General features: G+C 45.5%; 1 protein-coding gene across 1 annotated transcript in view; it reads left to right on the top strand.

Moving 5' to 3' along the window:
• WNT9A (Wnt family member 9A) overlaps positions 1-18,634 on the top strand; it is a 52,994-nt gene that overhangs the window by 25,040 nt on the left and 9,320 nt on the right. The window contains exons 2-3 of the mRNA XM_061474322.1: positions 8,881-9,140; positions 12,991-13,253. Coding sequence (XP_061330306.1) covers positions 8,881-9,140; positions 12,991-13,253 — 523 coding nt within the window. The remainder of the gene's footprint in view (positions 1-8,880; positions 9,141-12,990; positions 13,254-18,634) is intronic.

The following is an 18,634-nucleotide window of genomic DNA, read 5'->3' as shown; positions in this document are numbered from 1 at the left end:
GTTGAACCAAAGGTTTCTTCAGTCAGGCATGGACATCTGGGGAAGCCAAGGAGAAGTGGGACAAGTGAGGTGTCTCCTGGCATGTCCTGCTTGCTCCTGGCAGTCAGTGGTTTAGAACCTTCCTGAGCCAGAGGCTGTGTTCAAGCCCTCATGTTTCATCACCCACCTGAATGAACCTCCCTTTCCTAAATTTGTCTAATCCCTTCTGGAATCTATTCATAGTTTTGGGCTTCACAACATCCGGTGGCAATAAGCCTTCAGTTTAATGATGTGCTGTTTGGAAAAAATGCTTCAATCTCAGTGTGTAGTATCTATTATTTGCTTCATACTGTGTCTTGCCCGAGTCCAAAGGTCTGATCCATGCATTGCCCTGAGTGAGGTGCTCCTGTGGAGCCCCCAGCCCCTGGGCAGATCTGCAAGGACTTGGTCGGCCTTCATGTCAGTAGCTTGAGCTGGAGAGAGCCAGAAGGATGGGCAGGAGGCGTTTTGGAACCTAGGAGTGCCCTTACCCATGAGTGATGCTTTCCAATCCTGCCTTCATAAACCTGCTGGAATAAAGCAGCAGCAGTACAAAAATCAATGAATAAAATGTGGGGGTTTTGGTTCTCTTTGTTTAGATTTCAAATGCTAAAAATCCTTGCTATGTGCATCTCCCCTCTCCCCAGACAAGGGAAGTTACTGAGAAAGGTCATGGACTTCATGAATTTTCTATGCTTGGAACATATCATGCTGTTGAGCACCTAGCCTGTTTCCTTTGGTATGCTGGCTTTAAAATCTGATATAAATTCTTTTGCTGTAGTCCTCTGTGTGATCCATTACATCTTCTCTTGATCCTCAATGCCACCAAAGCTATTCAAAGGCAAGGCATAGGAGGGATGGTTATGTATATTTTTTACAAGTATGATCTAGGAATGTCATTTTTCTGTCATGCAGATGTTGGGCAGGGTTTTCAGCAGGGTAAAAATAAAAAAAGAAAAATAAAACCAAAATCAAACAAACAAACCCAACTCACCCCCAAACCTCCGCACAAAACATCCAGGCTGCAAAAGAACAAAAAATACCTCACCACAATCAACCCCCCTACCTTATGGTAGTTTTGTCTTCATCTTGTCAGAAGATGTTATTATAGGGTGTGGATATGTTTTGCATGTGTGTCTTGCCTGTTCATCCTATCATGGAAAATATTCTGGAAATATTAATTTTCCTTCCCTCCATACCATGTGGAGCTAAATGGGAGAAAAAAAAAAAACAACAACAAACCATGTTGCTTTTTTTTTTCTTTTAGTGATTTTTTTTTTTAAATTCTCTGGACTTCTCATCTTCCACCTCATTGCTCCCCTTTTAACTGCTTCCCTGCACCAAAGCGCTCAGCTACACATTGCCAATGGTCTAGAGGGACTCATGGCAATATAATGTTAAGCTAAAAAAATAAAAGCGGGCAGTGATCAGGATAAAGAGCACCCATGGGTCATAAGGTGGGGGTCCAGGAGCTGTCCAGCCAAGGAGAGGGACACTGGTGGGAGGTTAATTCCTGGCACAGGCTGCCAAGGGCAAAGCTAATGCTGTCTTAAATCAGGAGTGAAAGCCCCTGTTGCTGCCTAGCCCATGCATTCCACTGGCACCGCAGTTCACCGGCTGGTTTTAAGTTGAGTTGAAAATCCTTTGTAAATCTTGCTGATTGCTGTTTCATTCTTGAGAGGATGAAGGGGAGAGGAAACAACCTTCCCCTCCCCTCTTCCTTTCTCCACCTCTTCTTGCTTATGGGCAAAATTGCGCCAGCAGGATTAGTATGCAGGCAGCTCTTGGGCCAAGCTACCTGGGACCTTCCAGTCAAGGGCAGCTAATAGTCCGTGAGCTGTAAAAACTGAACACCTCAAAAACCCATCAGAGTTTTTTAAAGGTGGCTTGGTGCTGGAGCTGTTCAGCACAAGCCGTAGAATTGCAAGTGCCTGTAGAGCTGGTCCTGATATTTGCCTTCTCTTTGTATAATTTCTATGCTGGTGAATATTAATGTTGTAACTGAGATATTTACCTAAAATAAAGTTTTCCTCTGATGAACTGGAAACTTCTTGAATAAGGTTTGCTGTAAGGGGAGGGTGTGGGGGGAGGAGGAGAGGTAATTCAGCCTTGTGGTTCAGGAACACCAGCAAGAGTTGAAAGACCCAAGTCTGATTCCTTCTTCTGCTGTGGGGTTCTTCTGTGCTTGTGCCCTTCTCATTGGGCAGAAGGGAAGACAATGCTTCCTTCAGTAGAGTGCTATTAGCTGTAATTCATAACCTGTGTAGGTCTTATGCCTTGCATGAGTGGGAAGTGCTGCAGCAACTTGAAGTATTTTCTTGTGGTGCTTCTGATTGCCACAGGGCAAAAATAGTTGTTCCTCATGGCATCTTGGCTCCATGGATCCTATGCAGGATTTCACCGTATCGAGAACATCTCCAGCCCTCCACATCTGAACTGAGTCACGTATTCCCCGCTCATTCACTGAAGTATTTTTCCTTCAGTTGCTAAATTTTGCCCTTATAGACTCTGTGCCAAACTTCTCTTTGGTAATTTGTACAGGAGAAGTTGAGGGCATGTTTTGGCAGGAAAATTGCATGGAAGCTTATTTATACATGCAGGAACCATACTGCATCTGGGAGTCACCCATCTGTGTCTTGCCTCATTCACAGAAAAATCCCTTCTGAAGTGATGTGACAACTCTGTTAAGGGTTTTGGGGGTCTAGCCCTCTTAAGACAGGACAGCTGGTCTGGGGAGATTTCACTTGAGCTGCTCTGCTCAGCAGCCTGGGAGAAGTCCTCTGACTTGGGTGATCTTCAGCTATAAGGCTGAAATGGGAAACTTGGGCATAAATTGTCTCTGTGGTAACACCTGGGCCTGAAAATAGCTTAATTATTTGAGATCAGAGTAGCTGCTGTGAATGCTAGTAGCATTCAGGGAGGTGGTGTTGGAAGGGGAAGAGCTGGAGATTTGCACCAGCAAATTCTTTCTTCCAGAAGCAGCTGGATGCTGGAAATAACTGTTGATAGGACTCAGAAGCCTGGCAGGTTTGTGTAGCAGATCCTTACAAGCCTGCTTGTCCATCCCCTTGCCCACAATCCTCAGAGAAGAGGCCCGGAGGGAGCCACTGTCTAGATCTATATAGGCAGAGGAGTGATTGCAGACAAGTTTGAATGACTGAAGCCTACAAGAATCTGTACCTTTGTGTCTTACAAAAAAAGAAAAATCTGTTTAAGCATACTTCATCAGGAGTCTGATGGAGCTGGGTGCTTTCTTGCCTCATAAGTGGGATCTATTGGGTTGGAAATTCCCCCGTTCTGTAGCTTTTCTCTTCTCCCTATCCTCAAAATTGCCACCCTTCAGAAACTGATCCAAGAAGTTGAAACCGATGTTCTCTGAGATATGTGTGAGCTACAGCCACTTTCTGCCTGCATGCAGGGAGGTTGCAAGGGCCTATTGCTCCTACCATGTGTTGGTGGAAGCACTTAATATTGTAGTGGTCCCCATGGTGGGAGCTGTTAATTGTTTTTTTTTGCAAGTGGAAGCTGCAGCTGAGATTTTGGCACTATTAAGAAGCCCATATTTGAGGGGTTGCCATCTAAAGAAAAGGTTTGGGTATGTGTACTGTGCTATCAAAAGGAAAATAAGGATCAAAATAGCGATTGGGAAAAAATTGTGATGACAATAGCTGTATTTTATTGCTGAAGTTTCCAGATGTGTTTGCCTTTTTAATGGTCCTCAGCAGCAAGACACATTGTTTATAGTGAATAACGTGAACAGCAAAAAGGAGAGGTAAGCCCAGAGCAGAGTTGTCTGGGAGTGACCTTGGAGGAAGATAATCAGCATGCGCATAAAGTGCAGTGTCTGTGGATAAGGGGAGGAAACCTTTTAAACTGCCAGCATAGATGGAGTTTTAGCAAACATGTTTTTGATTTCTAGGTGGAGTGTAGGCTGTTCAGCTCTGCTCTGTAAAGCCCTGCATGGTCTACATTTTGGGCTGGGAGAAACAATTATCCCACAATGTTATACTACCAATCCAGAGGAGATCAGTGGAAAAACTACACTGAGGAAGGGTTAGGATAGAAGTGAATAACTCTAACAGAGCAATTTTCATGAAGTGTCTTAACACTTGCTGAGATGGCAGGATATTGTGGAAGCCAAGAAATCCTTGCTGAGGCTTGGAGAATGCCTTGCCTTATTTTTTGAAAGGACTTAATGGGATATGCATTCTTTTTTGCACATGTATGTATTAATCAAAGTAGGAAACCTTTGGCTTTCTAGCTCAGAATGGTAAAAAATTTAAAACCTAGCATGCATGGCTCTGAATTTTGTGGTTTAAGCAAGGCAGCAATAAACATGAATGCCTGCATGCTGGGGTGAGCAATGTATTTTGGAGTAAGTATACTTAGACCGGACTTTAAGGGGTAGAAAGAAAATAGAGAACTAATTATTTAGTAGCAAAGAGAATAAAGCAGCCTCTTATCCCAGATGACACTGGGGATCATTGGGTAACATGGTCTGGTGTGAGGTGTCCCTGCCCATGGCAGGGGGTTAGAACTAGATGATATTAAGGTCCTTTCCGACCCTAACTATTCTATGATCCTGATAACTCTGGGAGGAGCAGAACTGAGGTTGGTTTCCTCCAAAGGGTGTTGAGTCAGTGTGAGCACAACGATGGTATCTCTGAACACTTAAAAACTCAAACATAGTGCAGAATGAGGTAGGTGGTTCTTCAATGGCCAGCTCTTGCTCCAAATATCAAGTTTTCATCACTTGCCATGGAATTCAGAATTTTCTTGGACTTTTGGCTTCTTGCACTTCAAATAGCAAATTAGTGTTTTTGGGATGGGGGAGAACTTCTTCATAGTGTGGGAGAGCTATTGTGAGGGAGAGATGGCAACACAAGGTTGTTGGATACAAAAGAAATGTAGGCCTGGTGTGCAGCATAACTCACTGATTTGAATCATTAATTTATGTATTGCAGTGAAGGTCAGTGTTCATGTTGTAAACTTTTTGTAACTTTTTAATTATTAAAAAGAAGTGGTGGAAAGAGAAGGAAAAGAGTTTGAAGAGCAGCAATATTGCAGAGAAAATGTTAATGTATGAAGGGAAAATATAAATCAATTTGGTCATTGTACAGATGTACCAAAGATTAATCTCCCAACAGAGAAGGAAGTGACGGGATAGGAATGCAATATTTCAGCAGGCCTGTCATTCCAGGCGGTAGAGCAGAGGTATTTCCTTGCAGGAAAGCAGCTCACCTTGGCTCGCATCTCTGGCGGCACTTGCAAAAGAAACTCTTGAGCATGTCAAAAACGAGAATGCACTCACAGGTCTGTGCAGGCGCCTTACTTCTGTCTCATCCCCCTCAAATTCTCATTGGGAAAATCCCCAGTTAAACAAGGGAAAATACAGGGACACTGATGAAAGTGTGAACTGACGAGGCAATAAAATATCTTGACTTCTGAGATGAGCTGAAAGCAGGATTCGGTTTGAATTGCCTCTCTGGAAGAGCAATATTTCCATGGTGCTACAGATAAAACTTGGCTATTCAGCTATCGGTGTGAGTTGTGCAGTGGCAGGGACTCCAAAATAACACAATTGCAGTGCTGGCTGGCAGTGTAATCACAACAGTTGTGAATAGGGTGTGTATAAAATAAAATATAAATTATAAAATATAACATAAAAACCACCCCCCCTTCCTGAAAATTTTCCTTGGAAAGAACAGCTTGGTCTTTGTGAGGTGCTGAGAAAGCATCAGACTGACACCGTTGCCTTACAGGACCTCACTCAGCCTAGGTTGCATAAAAGGGCTTTATAGGATTATAAAGGTTCCATGCAGCGGCAGCTCCAAGGCAATGTGTCAGGTGGGGCACAGGCGCTCCCTGGCTCTGCCTGCACTTGTTTGTTGGTGCCATGCTCTGAAAAGTGCCACCTCACCCCTGGAACATGTCTACAGAGCTAAGGCTGCTGCACTGGTCCCCTCGCTGCTAAAATAGGCATCCATCCAGTGCTAGGGAGGGAGATGTATGGGTGTGCATGCACATATGCTGCTTTTGCTCATGGAGGTCTTAGCCTGGAAGAGCTTCATTGCTTGCTGGCTAGTAAAAGCCTCTTTCCTCTAAATTTACTTCTTGTCTCTCTCTGGAGATGTTTTCCTAGTATACTTGCCTCACTCTGATTCAGATCAGCTTGAAAGCCAGTGAAATTGGTCTGAGCAGTAGACACAGACCAGGCACTGGTGATGGGTCTGTTCAGCACGTGCACTGCATATGCATCATTTTTTACTAATTTGGACTTTCAAGTCCCTTTCTGTGATGCATGAGGGCAGGGCAGAGTTGAGTTGGGAAACAGGAGATGGGAAAAAGTGTATTCTGCTTTTACAGGGCATCATCTTGGTGTCTTGTTTTTGGGTGTTTTTCAGGAAGGCATGAAAGGTGTGCTGGCACTGCTTCTCAGCTCACTGTGGCTGTTGTCAATGTGTCACAGATATTAGGTGAGCTCCTACCAAAGCCTTTTGCAGAAAGCGGTGAAAATGTACATTGCTGACAATTAGTCAGTTTAATGCTTTGATTTTCTGTTGTTTCCCAAGGCTTCCCAACCATTCAGAGTGGCTGTTGGAGGCCAGTCCTCTGGTATTGTGCAGCACTGCAAATTCTATTTTTCTTTCTTCTCCCTATTCCTCACTCTTTGGTTTTTTATTTAGATGTCTTCTGTTGGAGATACATGCAATTGGACTGTGCCATCAACAAGTTTTGCAGGGCTGATCTTGTGGGAAGCCATACTTTGAAGTATTTCAATGCCAAACGCCTAACAGGGAAGATGGAGAAGGGGTTCAAAATCAGCAGTTGCTCTGCAGAGATCTTTCTATAGAATCCATTCCTGTATCTCTCCTCACTGCAGTAGACATCTGCTACATGATACTTGGAGCTTATGTTTTCCAGAACCCTTAGCTGAACAGTACCTGCTTAGTTGGACAGGTTAACTGGGGAGGGGGAGCTGTAGAAATTGCTTTTATGCCTCCCTCTGTCTTTGCCATCTGAGGGTATCTCTTGTGCCAACTGTGAAAGCTTGCAGCAATGAATCTCCAGAGCAGAATAATTGATGAAGGCCAGGAATGAATGTCCTGGAGACTTCATTACAGGTGTTTACCACTGCGAAGCTCAGACCAAGCCACCTTTCTCACAAACAAGCCTGCTTGGAGCTTTGGTTAACAAGGTGCCAGGGCTGGATAATGTCCTATCTGTTTGGGAAGCAGCTGTGACCAAATCCACACACTGTCCGAGTTGAAACGAAATGAAAATATAACAGCTAAAACTTGTCAGTTCTTCAGATGGAGCTTGCTGTTTGGCCTTTTGGATACTTTTATAATTTTTCTGGTGAGCAGAATTTTGGGAAGAACTATTTTTTGGAAGTTCTTCACTGGGTTACACTAGCTTTCCATGTTCCCCACAAATCACCAACTTTTCATTTTTACCATTGCAGTTTTTCTGGAAATCCTAATTTCCAGAAATTACCTGAAGGTAACTGAAAGAGAACATTTCCCTGCTTGTCTTTTTTAGTCTCTCCTGTGGAGACAGGCTGAGAGACCTGGGCTTCTTCACCCTGGAGAAGGCTCTGGGGAGACCTTAGAGCAGCTTCCAGTGCCTAAAAGGGCTTTTGACAAGGGGCAGGTAGGGACAGGAGAAGAGAGAGAAATTGTCATTAAAAAAGGAAAGCACAAACTGCCACTGGGTGGGGGTTTAAATGCTTTCCAGGATTCCTCTGCATTCGGTAAAGGTGGGGGGGGGGGGTGAGTGTGTGCTCCCCTCTTGTGCCTATCACCCCATTTTCCCCAGTGGTTCTGCAGCAATGGAGATGTTTGAACCTGCGGCCCATCCCCATGCTTACCTGTGCAGGATTGCAGCATTTCAGCAGGTTTTCAATTCAGGCTTTAAGCAATTCTTCCTTTTTGGCTCGGGAAATGTCTTCAGGTCCTTAGAAACCCTGCATAGTTATTCCCATTGACTGTGTGGACTGGCACCTGGCCGGAAAAAGACAGAGCCAGGAGAGTGGGGTGTGGGCAGCCTGGCCAACAAACGGCTCATGAGCCCAGCAGATGTTTCTGAAGCCTCTCTGCTCCCTGGGGCTGATGCCAGCCTGGTCCTCTTCCAGCAGCTCATCACTTGATACTGGGAACAGTATGCTGGCTTCTTTTTGTTGCACATTGTATGAGTCAAGGACCTTGTGTTTAGAGAAGGCAGAGGAGGGGAGAAGGCAATGGGACATGCATTTCTTCAGGCCATTTTTTAGGTTTCTGGGCTAATCCTGCCTTGCAAAGCTTTTGGCAGATTCTCCTGGAAAGTGTCTCCTGCTCTCAAGCCTCAGGCTGTGGCTTACCAAGTTTTATGTCAGAATCAATTCTGCTGAAGGCAAGATGGCTATACATGCTTTCCTGATGTGCCTCTTGGTTTGGTGGGACAAATTATCCTCTATACCTTCACAAGCCAGTTCTAGCTCTGCTTGATGTGCTAAAATGATTTTTTGTCTATGCACAGGAGAGTGACTGTAGTGCTCTTATTTTTGCTAGTTTCCCAAGTTCATGCAGTTAGGTACCTTCAATCATTTCTTTCGCATTTCAGTTTTCAACACAGTCCTGGGGTGAAGATTGCCAAGAACTTAAGTCCAAGCAAGCTGTAAGAGCTGGTAGAGAACATAAATTCAAATATTGCTTCTTACCCTTCTCTTGCTCCCACCTTGCACATTCACTGCAAAGAGCCTTGCCTAGACATCAGCAAGCCCCATGTGGTTGTTCAACCAGGGAGAGCCCGCCATGGCTCCCACTTGTACCGCAGGCTGTATTTTCTCTATCCTCACTGCTGTGCCGCTCTTTTCCTCTGCAGGCTGACAGGGAACGAACCCCTGACCATCCTCCCTCTGACCTCAGAAATGGAGGAAGCTGCCGTCAAAGCCCACTACAAAGTCTGTGATCGCCTGAAGCTGGAGAAGAAGCAGCGCAGGATGTGCCGGCGGGACCCCGGCGTGGCTGAGACCTTGATGGAGGCAATCAGCATGAGTGCACTGGAGTGCCAGTACCAGTTTCGCTTTGAGCGCTGGAACTGCACCCTTGAGGGTCGCTATCGGGCCAGCTTGCTAAAGAGAGGTGAGTAGGGTGAGGGGGTCTTGGATGAAGGTGCTGGCACCAACCGCACACATTGGCTACCCTGGCATTTTTCAGGGTGGTCATCCTGGCGCATCCTTTGCCAGTGATGGGTCACCACCTCACCAGAAGCTTGTAGAAGGAAACCACTGAGCCAGGCTCAGCTCATCCTTGAAAATTCAGACCAAGCAAAAGATGTGCTATATGGTAGTATTGTATATGCTTGTATCACTTAAGCAACCCCTGTTTGAATCCCATGGCTTCTTTCCTTAGAGGCTGGAGGTATTCCTGCATGTGTCTGTTGCCAGTAACTTCTGATGGAAGTTGAGTTGTTGCTGGAGGGGAAGGTGTTGGCGTTCCCAAAGCTGTTCCAGTCCTCCCCCACCCCCATTTCTTATATCAACTTCTCAGGAAAGAAGTTGAGAAAATGCCTCAAGGGGAATACAACTAAATGGATTGTTCTGTGCTGTCCTGTTAGTGGTGGCAAGGGGACCCCTATCATAGTGCAGGGCAAAATGGGCAAATGCTTGTGTCCTCTTGTTGCTCTACCCAGGGAAAAGCTCCCTGGATGCAAGTGGTGGGTAATTCCCACAATCCTTCCAGCAGTTCAGGTGGAGATGACCAGAAGCTGAGAGAGTACTGGAGGACCAGGTGATATTTTTATCTCCTTCCTTTGTGCTACCTCATAGTCTAGTTTCCTGCACCCTCCTAGTAAAATCCAGTTTTTATTTCTGGACTGCAGCTAATGGTGCAGCAGGACCATTTTACAAATAGCTTGCATGGGTCTTGAGGACTTTAGTGACTTGTAGAAAGTTCCATGCTCAGCAATGGACCTGGACATAGAAATCCAGGATCTGATGTACTCAAAGATAAGAGCAGATGTTTGCAAGGTGCCCTCCCTCCCTTGCTAATTAGTGAGGAGGAGTAATTCAGAAGTGCTAGGGCTTAACTAATGCACTGTCACTGATTGCAGTGGAAACAAGGAAAGTCCTTATGAAACCCAAGAGGTCCAGCCAGAGCTGCAAGACATTTAAAAATAGCCCTGCATGCCAGAGGAGTCCCTGGATTAGTGTTGTCTTGGGAAAGCCAAGCACTTTCTCATGCTGACACCTGGAGGCCACAGCTTGTTCCTTCAGACGTGCCGGCCCCTGTGGGTAGCCCTTGGCAAGGGGTATTTTAAAGCAGCCTGAATGTGAGCTGCCTTAAAACACCCTTGAGAACCCCCCTCCCTTGTCAGGACCCCATGTAATAAATACAACTCTGAGGGTTGCAAGGTTCTGTCTGCTGTCTCATTCTTCCATGTTTTATGCCCCTGCAACATCTCTGCTCTCCACTGATGCTGTAAATCCTTCAGAAGTCGTTCCTGCAGCATAACACACGACCTTGTAAATCTTTCTCCTTCTCTCCGGGAGCTGCTGGTTCCTGGTTCAGCACTGCAGCAAGTGATACCCCAGGGCAAAGGCGCACATGTATCACCTACTAAGACGCAGTTATCCAAATATGCTGGTGCGGGCTTTCTTCCTCTCCTTCAGGGCCATTGCAGCTTTTAAAGGAGAGAAGGGGGGTGGGGGGGAGGGAAGAAAGGCCCCCCCCCCCAGTTTCACTTAAGTTTCTCCCTCCATTTTTACACTTGGTCGCTGGAGCAGCCCGGCTGCTGGTTTGCAACTTGGGCTGATGCAGCCTGTTTCTTAAAATAACAGGGGATTGTTTAAGGGACTTGTTATCCTCTTTGGATACTCACAAACAATTTTGGAAATGTCTGAAACTGGATAGCTGTGGATGGCAGGCTGTCAATGCACCGGGGGTTAGAATGCCTGCATTGATTTAAACCTCATTATCTTGTTACGAAATATCTTGGTGCAATCAAATAGTGCATGGCGGAGATGGCTTTAAATCTGGCCGGAGCCAAATGTCACATGGACTTGCTTGGAAGCTGCCTGAGCTGGCTGTGGGCAAGATGATGCCTGTGCTGATGAGCACTGGGAATCTGTGAAGCTTTAAGTGATGGAGAATGGAAGGAGTAGAGCAAAGCTTGATGAGGAGATTCATGGAGGGGGAAAATCTGGCAACTGAACCATTCCTCCTGTCTTTCCATCAAACACTGTATCCAATGTGGTTGCTTGGCACTGACTTTGTGCTGAGTTTTCACAATTGCTCTGAATTCAGTCCTTCTACAACCTACTTGAAGGCTTCCTGGCTTGATCTGGGCTGTCTACTAAACTGGACCATAGCCAGACTGTTTGCTGCTAATTGCAGTGTCTCAGAGGAAGGTTTACACACCCTATTCTATCAAGGACTTTCTATTAGCAAACTGATGTCCCTCCATTTCGTAGCACAAACTGTAGGACTGGCCTCTTGCCACCACTATCAGGAGAATGGAGGCTTGGGAGCATCTGTCTCTAGCATCAGCAACCCTTGACAGGCATGTGGGCAGTCTGACCTAGGGTGCAATCTAGAAAAAGCTAGCCTTCAAAAGATGAAAACTGCTTAGAAGGCATTTTCTGTCTGGAAGAGTTTGGTGGTCTGCACACCCATGCGTTTTATTGTGTGACTTAAGTAAGGACTTCTCCCACCACTCCCACTGAGGTTTGCAATGCTGAAGGCTTTTCTGGGGTGCCAGAGGACATCATCTAACCTGGGGAGAAAACAAAGAGGGAAAACCCCTGAAAATTTGCTTTCTTGACCTTGACCATTCTTTACAATGTCCTGGTAAGCGTGTTCCTTCCAGTGAGGGAAAGGTTCCTGCTCTCTTTTTCCAGGTAAGCAATAGGAATGACTGGACAACTTCAACCACAATCTGGTTTGAGTCAGCCCCATTGGGAGGACCAGACCTCAGTCTCCTGGACTGGATTTTTGTCAGTCTCCTGCTGAAGCTCAACATCACGCACCTGGGAGTGTTTTGGGAAGGCAGGATCTGGGTATGGGCCAGGGCAGTGCCCTGTGAGCTTGCTTGGATGACCATGCACCTCCTAAGGAACAGTTCCAAAAACGACCTGGCAGTGTCTCTGCATGTCCTTGGTTGACACACCAGCTTACAGATATATCCACTACTGTCACCATCCACTTGTGTTATTTTTGAGTGGGGGATTTCTTGAGTCAGATCCAAAGCTGTTCTGGAATTGCATCTCAAATATGCAGTCGTTTATGGCTTCCATAGCTGGAGAATAAGGAGCTATAAATACTGGCATGTTTGATTTTTATTTCTGGATTTAATAATTTGGATTGAAAACATGGGGGGTCTCTGGACCTCAGTTACTGGGGGCATCAGATGCTGTTGCGTTCCTGCAGGTGAGCATGGAGGTGTAGAAAAGGGTTGTACATTAAAAGCTTGAGTGGTAAACTGCTTTTTGAGGCATTTGAGGTGCTGTGACAGGTTGCCTACTGTGTGCTTCCAAGCCCTCAGGTGTCTTGTTAACAACTGTGTTGAACTGCAGTAGGACCTAGTGATTATTTTTTCTTCAGGGGGTGTGGAAAGAACAAGCAGTGCTCATGGCTTCTTTCCCAGCCATCAGACTGGAAGGCTATGCTGGATTCCTGCTATTTGGTGTCACTTTGGTTGCAGTATTTCTGTACCATGGTGAGGATACCTTCATGGCCTGTCAAGCGCTTGCTCGCCTCTGTCTGTTTTCAGGCAGAGATTGTAGAGTGACAGTTACAGAGATGGCTGAATTTAATTTGCATTCTTGAATCCTGGCTCATGCCACCTCTATCTGTCATTCCTTGGCCTCCACCATAGTGATGCTTTATCACTCAAGTTTTTCTCATGCTGGATTTTGCCTTGATTTCCTCACTCTTTCTTTCTTTAACCTGTGCTCCAGCTGTAGCTAAAGCTGCCACCTCCTCTCTCCTGCAGGTTTTAAAGAGACAGCCTTCTTGTATGCCATCTCCTCCGCCGGGCTGACACATGCCATGGCCAAGGCATGCAGTGCAGGGCGGATGGAGCGTTGCACCTGCGATGAGGCCCCTGATCTGGAGAACCGTGAGGCTTGGCAGTGGGGTGGCTGCGGTGACAACCTGAAATACAGCAACAAGTTTGTCAAGGAGTTCCTGGGGAGGAAGCCCAACAAGGATCTGCGAGCCAGGGTGGACTTCCACAATAACCTTGTGGGCATGAAGGTGCGTTGCAGACTGCTTGGGGATTGTGGGGGGCAATAAGATGTGTGGAAACAAGGTATGTTGGATAGGAAATGTATGGAGTTGTCCTTCTGCTGGACAAGTGAAATCTTAGTTACTGGACTATGGCCTGGTTTTGTTACTGTGCTTCAAGAGTTGTGGAAAATGGGAAAGAGGGAAAGAAACAGGACTGTCCAGGTCTAGGAAACATGAGATGGCAACAAAGGTTGCTGGCTCTCCATAGAGAGGAGAGGGTCTTATGCTGCAAAGGGATGGAAGGACAGGTTCTTCAGGCTTACATAAGGAAGGGAGTTATGCTGCCACACACAGGTTGAGGGATGCTTTTCTTGCACCAGTTCAGTACAACATGGAAAGTATATCGTGTCCTTAGCATAAAGGTTTCTTAAACTGTCTGGACAAACAGCTGGCAGGAAACCAGGCTGGAGATTACTCTCTGACCTCAGTCCTAAAAGTCCCTTCTGCCTTGTTTTCTGGCAGAGCCTTCCACATTGCCTGGAGCTGCTGGACTTGCAGCAGATAGTGCTTGACTGTATAGTCCCTTTGTTTCCTTTTGCTATCCTTATCCTCCCTGCTGAAGGACTTTCTGCTCTTTATGCCATGTTCTTCCTATGAGGCTTTACCTTCCTGCCTGAGGGCCTCCCTGCAGGACTGATGTAAAGGACAAAGTGACTGCAATTGCTGGGTCATCCCAGCAAGGGAGGGGAAAGGAAGGGACTTTCCACCTTCTCCCATAATCTGCTTAGCTGTACCTAGCCTAGATTTTTCTTGAACACTAAAATTCTGCAGATTGGCCAGCACAGGTGCCTAGGATCAGTGTTTCATTGCACCAACCTCAGAGGGGGACATACTGTAAGGCTATAAATAACTTTCCAGCCTTGTTATTGTCTGTGTGATTGGATGGATGGTTGGGACTGGGATGAGGGGGACCTGTGTCTCTAGTTTCCCAGGCAAATGCAGCCCAGCCAGTTGTGCATTCTAGGAATCGCCACCCCAGCTCAGTTGTTCCTGTGCGTATGCATAAAATGCCATTCCTCACAGTGGAGTTGAAGCATTGGAGAATGCCACCAGTGAGTGCTGGCCAGCAAAATGTCTCCCCCTCTCTTCACCACCAGATACTCCTAGACAGCGCAGAGATCAGGATTAGACATGTCCTGGATTTAGCTGGTGTCTGGCTTTGGCTGACAGCTTTTCTGCCTCTGAATTAAAAGGCTCAGTGCCTCTGAACTCCTGTTGTAGCTCTTTGACATGTGAAACAGGCTTTGCAGGGTGAGGAAATTTGTTTTAATCCTTGTGGTTCGTTGTTCCCTAGGGCCTGTCCCAATTCTTTGGAGCTGGCTGTGTAGCAGATGGGACTGAAAATGGAGAAAGTGGTCCGTAGAGGCTGTGATTTCATGCTGGATAATGCTGTGAGATGTCCCAGCTTTCCTTCCTTTCCAGAGTCATCATAATATAGTCTTGCCAACACCTACAAGGCTGTGGCCTGAGGAGCCATTTATATGTTCTCGTAACTCCGTGGATGTCTCCCTTCCACAGTGGTGGGGCTAAATAACTTGCCCAACAGATCTGACTTAACTCCCACGCTCTCCACCCCAGTAGCTGCAGTCAGGATGCACGTGTGGCTGAGATCTGGTCTTAGATTTAGGTTAGATGCCCTTATTTGTCATTGCTGCTCTACACATTGCCGATATAACTTTGAGCTAAACCTCCAAGAGTGAGCTGGAGGGAATGAATATCCTCTTTCTTTCTGCCCTCCCTTGTCCTCATTCCACTGAGTTAGTGGGAGTCTCTTGCATCTTCTGTCCCCCCCTTTACTTGGCATAGTCAGGCTCTGGTCATTTACAGTGGTTTCTAAGCACTAAACAGTGTAAATTGTGGTGGTTGTCTGGAGACGGAGAGCCGTCATGACCATCCAAGTCAAAGACCTTTGCTCTGCAGGTCAGTAATCCAGCGTTCCTATTTTTGTTCACCCATGCCGTGTCTGTTGAGTTGGTATTAGTGTCTGATAGCTTTCCTTGCCTGCTTGCAGCAGCAGTTAAAAGGATTTATCTGTTTATGCTCTTAACAATAATTGTACCATAATCTGGTTGAAAGGCAAGCCAAGCTGCCCACCAGATTCACAATACTATCATTGAAGCCAGACAAACTGCTTGTTGAAAAGGAAGGTTTTTGGAGGGTGGTGGTCCAAGATTAAGAGAACATATGTCTAAATAGTCAGGATATGTGGACCTAAACCAGTGGCACAGCATAGTGTCATTAAGGTCATAATCAGATGTTAGAGTCAGATGAGGCAGGCTTTGTAATTGCAAGGTCAGAACTGAAGCACTTGCTTCAGGCTTCAAAATACTGAATCTGATTTGAAGCCTGAGCATTAACTTTAGTGGGGCTGATGGATTGTCTCTGACATTGCTTACACTTCGGTGTAGATTACTATGAGGTTCAATTTGCTTCCTTCCTTCTGGTCCTGCTGCAAGTGCAGCATTGGTGGAAGATGAGGGTTTCACACTAGGCAGTAGTAGGTTCTCTCACTGAATTTATTGTTGTTTTCCTTGATGAAGGTAGTGGGTTAAACTGATGCTCATCATGTTTCCTCTACTTATCTTTCTCCAACAAAGCTACTCATCAACTAACTGCTGCTGTATAGACTTTCCAAACATTGAGTTGGGGGAGATGCTATGATAGTCTAAATGCATTAGTTTGGTTATTGAATAAGTCATATACATTTGATGTGAATTAAAGGCAATTCAGGAGGAGCACAGATAGCCTTTGTTTGTGCCAATTTGGAACTGAACAATTTTGAATATTATATAACTAGATTGATCTTATGGCCTCTAATGTGTTAAATGTCCTTGTGAGTTCCAAAAAGATGATTATGGCCATTTCAAGCAGGATCTGAGATGCAAACTGAATGGCTTTCCCAAGGTTGTGCAGCAAACTGATGGTGGAGCAGGAGATTGAAGCCAGCTGTGCTGCACTCCTACTCGGCACCTGCTATGTTTTTTCTCTAACCAAACCACAGATTTTATGTTTTAGTGAAGCCACACATACATGAACCAAAATCTTTGCTATGCTACAGGCTGATTTGGACTGAGCTGAGAATGGACAGACTTTCTCGTCCAGTGCTTGGTTTTGCTATGGGAACTTGCTCCAGAGCCAGCCTATGCTGGTGTACTTAGAGCGTATGTATGGATGTGCATGTGTGTGTTTGCTGAGGGAGTGGAGAAATACCTATTAAAGATACAGCCCAAGCCTGGTGTTCTCTTACTGATTCTTAATGACATATAATCCTTACCATCTAATTACTCCCAACCATGGCAAAACATATAAATATTCCCTTGAGACCCAGAAAAAAGTCCTGTGCTTAATTGCCTGATTTGGCAACCAACCCTACACCCTTCTTCTGGTCAACATGGCATTTTCTCCATGGTGTCACACTGACAAACAATCTGTTTATTTCTATGAGGGTGACATTATCCTATCCTGCCTATTTTTAATGTCTCTTGGTAGATGTTCTCATTTAATTATTATTTTACTTCTGTTTTTTTATAACCTTCGTGGGCCGACTCCAATTTTGCTGCCTCCAATGAAATAATCACTGAGCATGTTGTGCCCATGATGGCTCACAAAGTTATATGATATGACCTCAATTGCTAAAGAAAGGGCAAGCTTGTCTAGTGTGAGGATGAGGTAATTAGACCAGGACTTCTCCAGCCTCCTCTTTATTGAAAAGTAGGAGCTCTGAATAGGCCACTTATTAAAAAAGCAATTTCCCTTCCTTTGCCAAATCTACTCATGCTCATTCAGCTATTCTTTCAGAGGGGTCTTGGGTGGAGAGGGTGTATGTTGGGGGGGGGGGGAGATGTGGGTATGTGTCAAGGGGATGGGGGGTGGCAGTGGTGGTGAGAGAAGTCAACTGTATTAAAGCTCTGTTTCCAGCAATGAAGTTTCCTGGTTATATTAAATGAAACACAGGCAGCCTTGCTAAAACTCTTCTCTATATCCTCCTCCCCCTTCACACCCCCCCCCCCCCGGTACACACAAGTGCAGCCCTCTTTTGTAGCCCATTAATGAAAAGTCAGAATATTAGAGCACTCAATTAGTTCCACTGGGCTTGAGTAAGTGATGTTTTAATTAAATTTGCCCAGTTTCTCAGCAAAGTATCATTAAACATGACTTTCCAACTCCCTCTCTGGAGCGTTGCTAAGTTTCTTAATCCCAGGAGTGCTGACCTCTTCCAGAGGTATGTCTGGTCAAGCATGTCTTACAGATTCAAGGGGCACTATTAAAGGGGGCTGCTGTTACCCAAGGGAAAAAAATTGTCATGTTCCCATTCCCTTTCCCCTTTATTCTTCCAGAATGAGGGACAAAAATGAGCCTTTGCATTCAGGACCCTGAAGTCAGGGCTATAACCATAGTCTCCTTCTGAGCCAAGAGTGTTTAGTGCACAAGTATGAGAGGACAGAAACTAAGAACAAAATTCCTCCCTCCTCAAAGGTATCTCTTTAGGCAATATCCCCCTTTGAAACTGGTTCCTTTCATGGGGCTTCATTAATTGTATTCACACAGTATCAACCCATATGTTTTGGTTTGCACAATGTGCGTGTTCCTGGAGGACTGGTCACTCTTGTTGCTGTAGGGTTCAAGTCCAGACTCATCCTGAGGCAGGTTATACCTACATCTCTGAAACCATGTGAGATGCTCTGGAAAAGACAGTGGGAGGTGCATGGACTTTTCCTTGCTGTTGACTTGTTTTGGAAGTCCATGCAAGGAATGGCTTTTCCCCTTAGGCGGTGCTGGCAGGGATCTATCTCAAAGGCTGAACGTGCCTTCTGCACTGGAGATGGACTTTCCATATCAGGTAGATGTTTGCCCCAGCTATCATCTGTCTGAGGAACTTCATGAGCTATCACATAACATGTTATCAGAGCATACCACCCTCTTCATTTCTGTATCTCCATTTTACAGAGGGGAAATTGAGACCCAGAAAGATTAAGTGACTTACTAAAGGTCACACACAAGCATAGCAAAGCAGAGACTAGAACTCTGGTCTCCTGTTGCAGAGACAGTGTTTACAAGCACTGCCCATACTGTCTCTTATGGTTCCTAGTAGCAAACATAATTCCAGTCAAGCTCCAGAGCTGTTGAACCGGCAAGCTTAAGCGCTAATACCTCTGTTTTTCTACACCCTCAGAAAGTGTAATAATTGCTCTTTTTTGAGATAAATCTGTATGAGCTTACTAATACAGTTTGTGCATGGAAAAAAGGAGATAAATTGCATTCTCTAGGCAGTTTCTTTAGGGGTATGTTTGCAGTTAGAAATCTAGCATCACACTTTTGCTGGGTTTTATTCATACCTCGGTATAATA

The sequence above is a fragment of the Pezoporus flaviventris genome, unplaced genomic scaffold (assembly GCF_033815535.1).
Source record: "Pezoporus flaviventris isolate CSIRO_AGI_PZ_B2104156 unplaced genomic scaffold, CSIRO_AGI_Pfla_v1 ptg000079l, whole genome shotgun sequence".
Classification (NCBI taxonomy): Eukaryota; Metazoa; Chordata; class Aves; order Psittaciformes; family Psittacidae; genus Pezoporus; species Pezoporus flaviventris.
The sequence above is the reverse complement of the archived record's forward strand: the minus strand, read 5'-3'. Positions and strand labels throughout refer to the sequence as shown.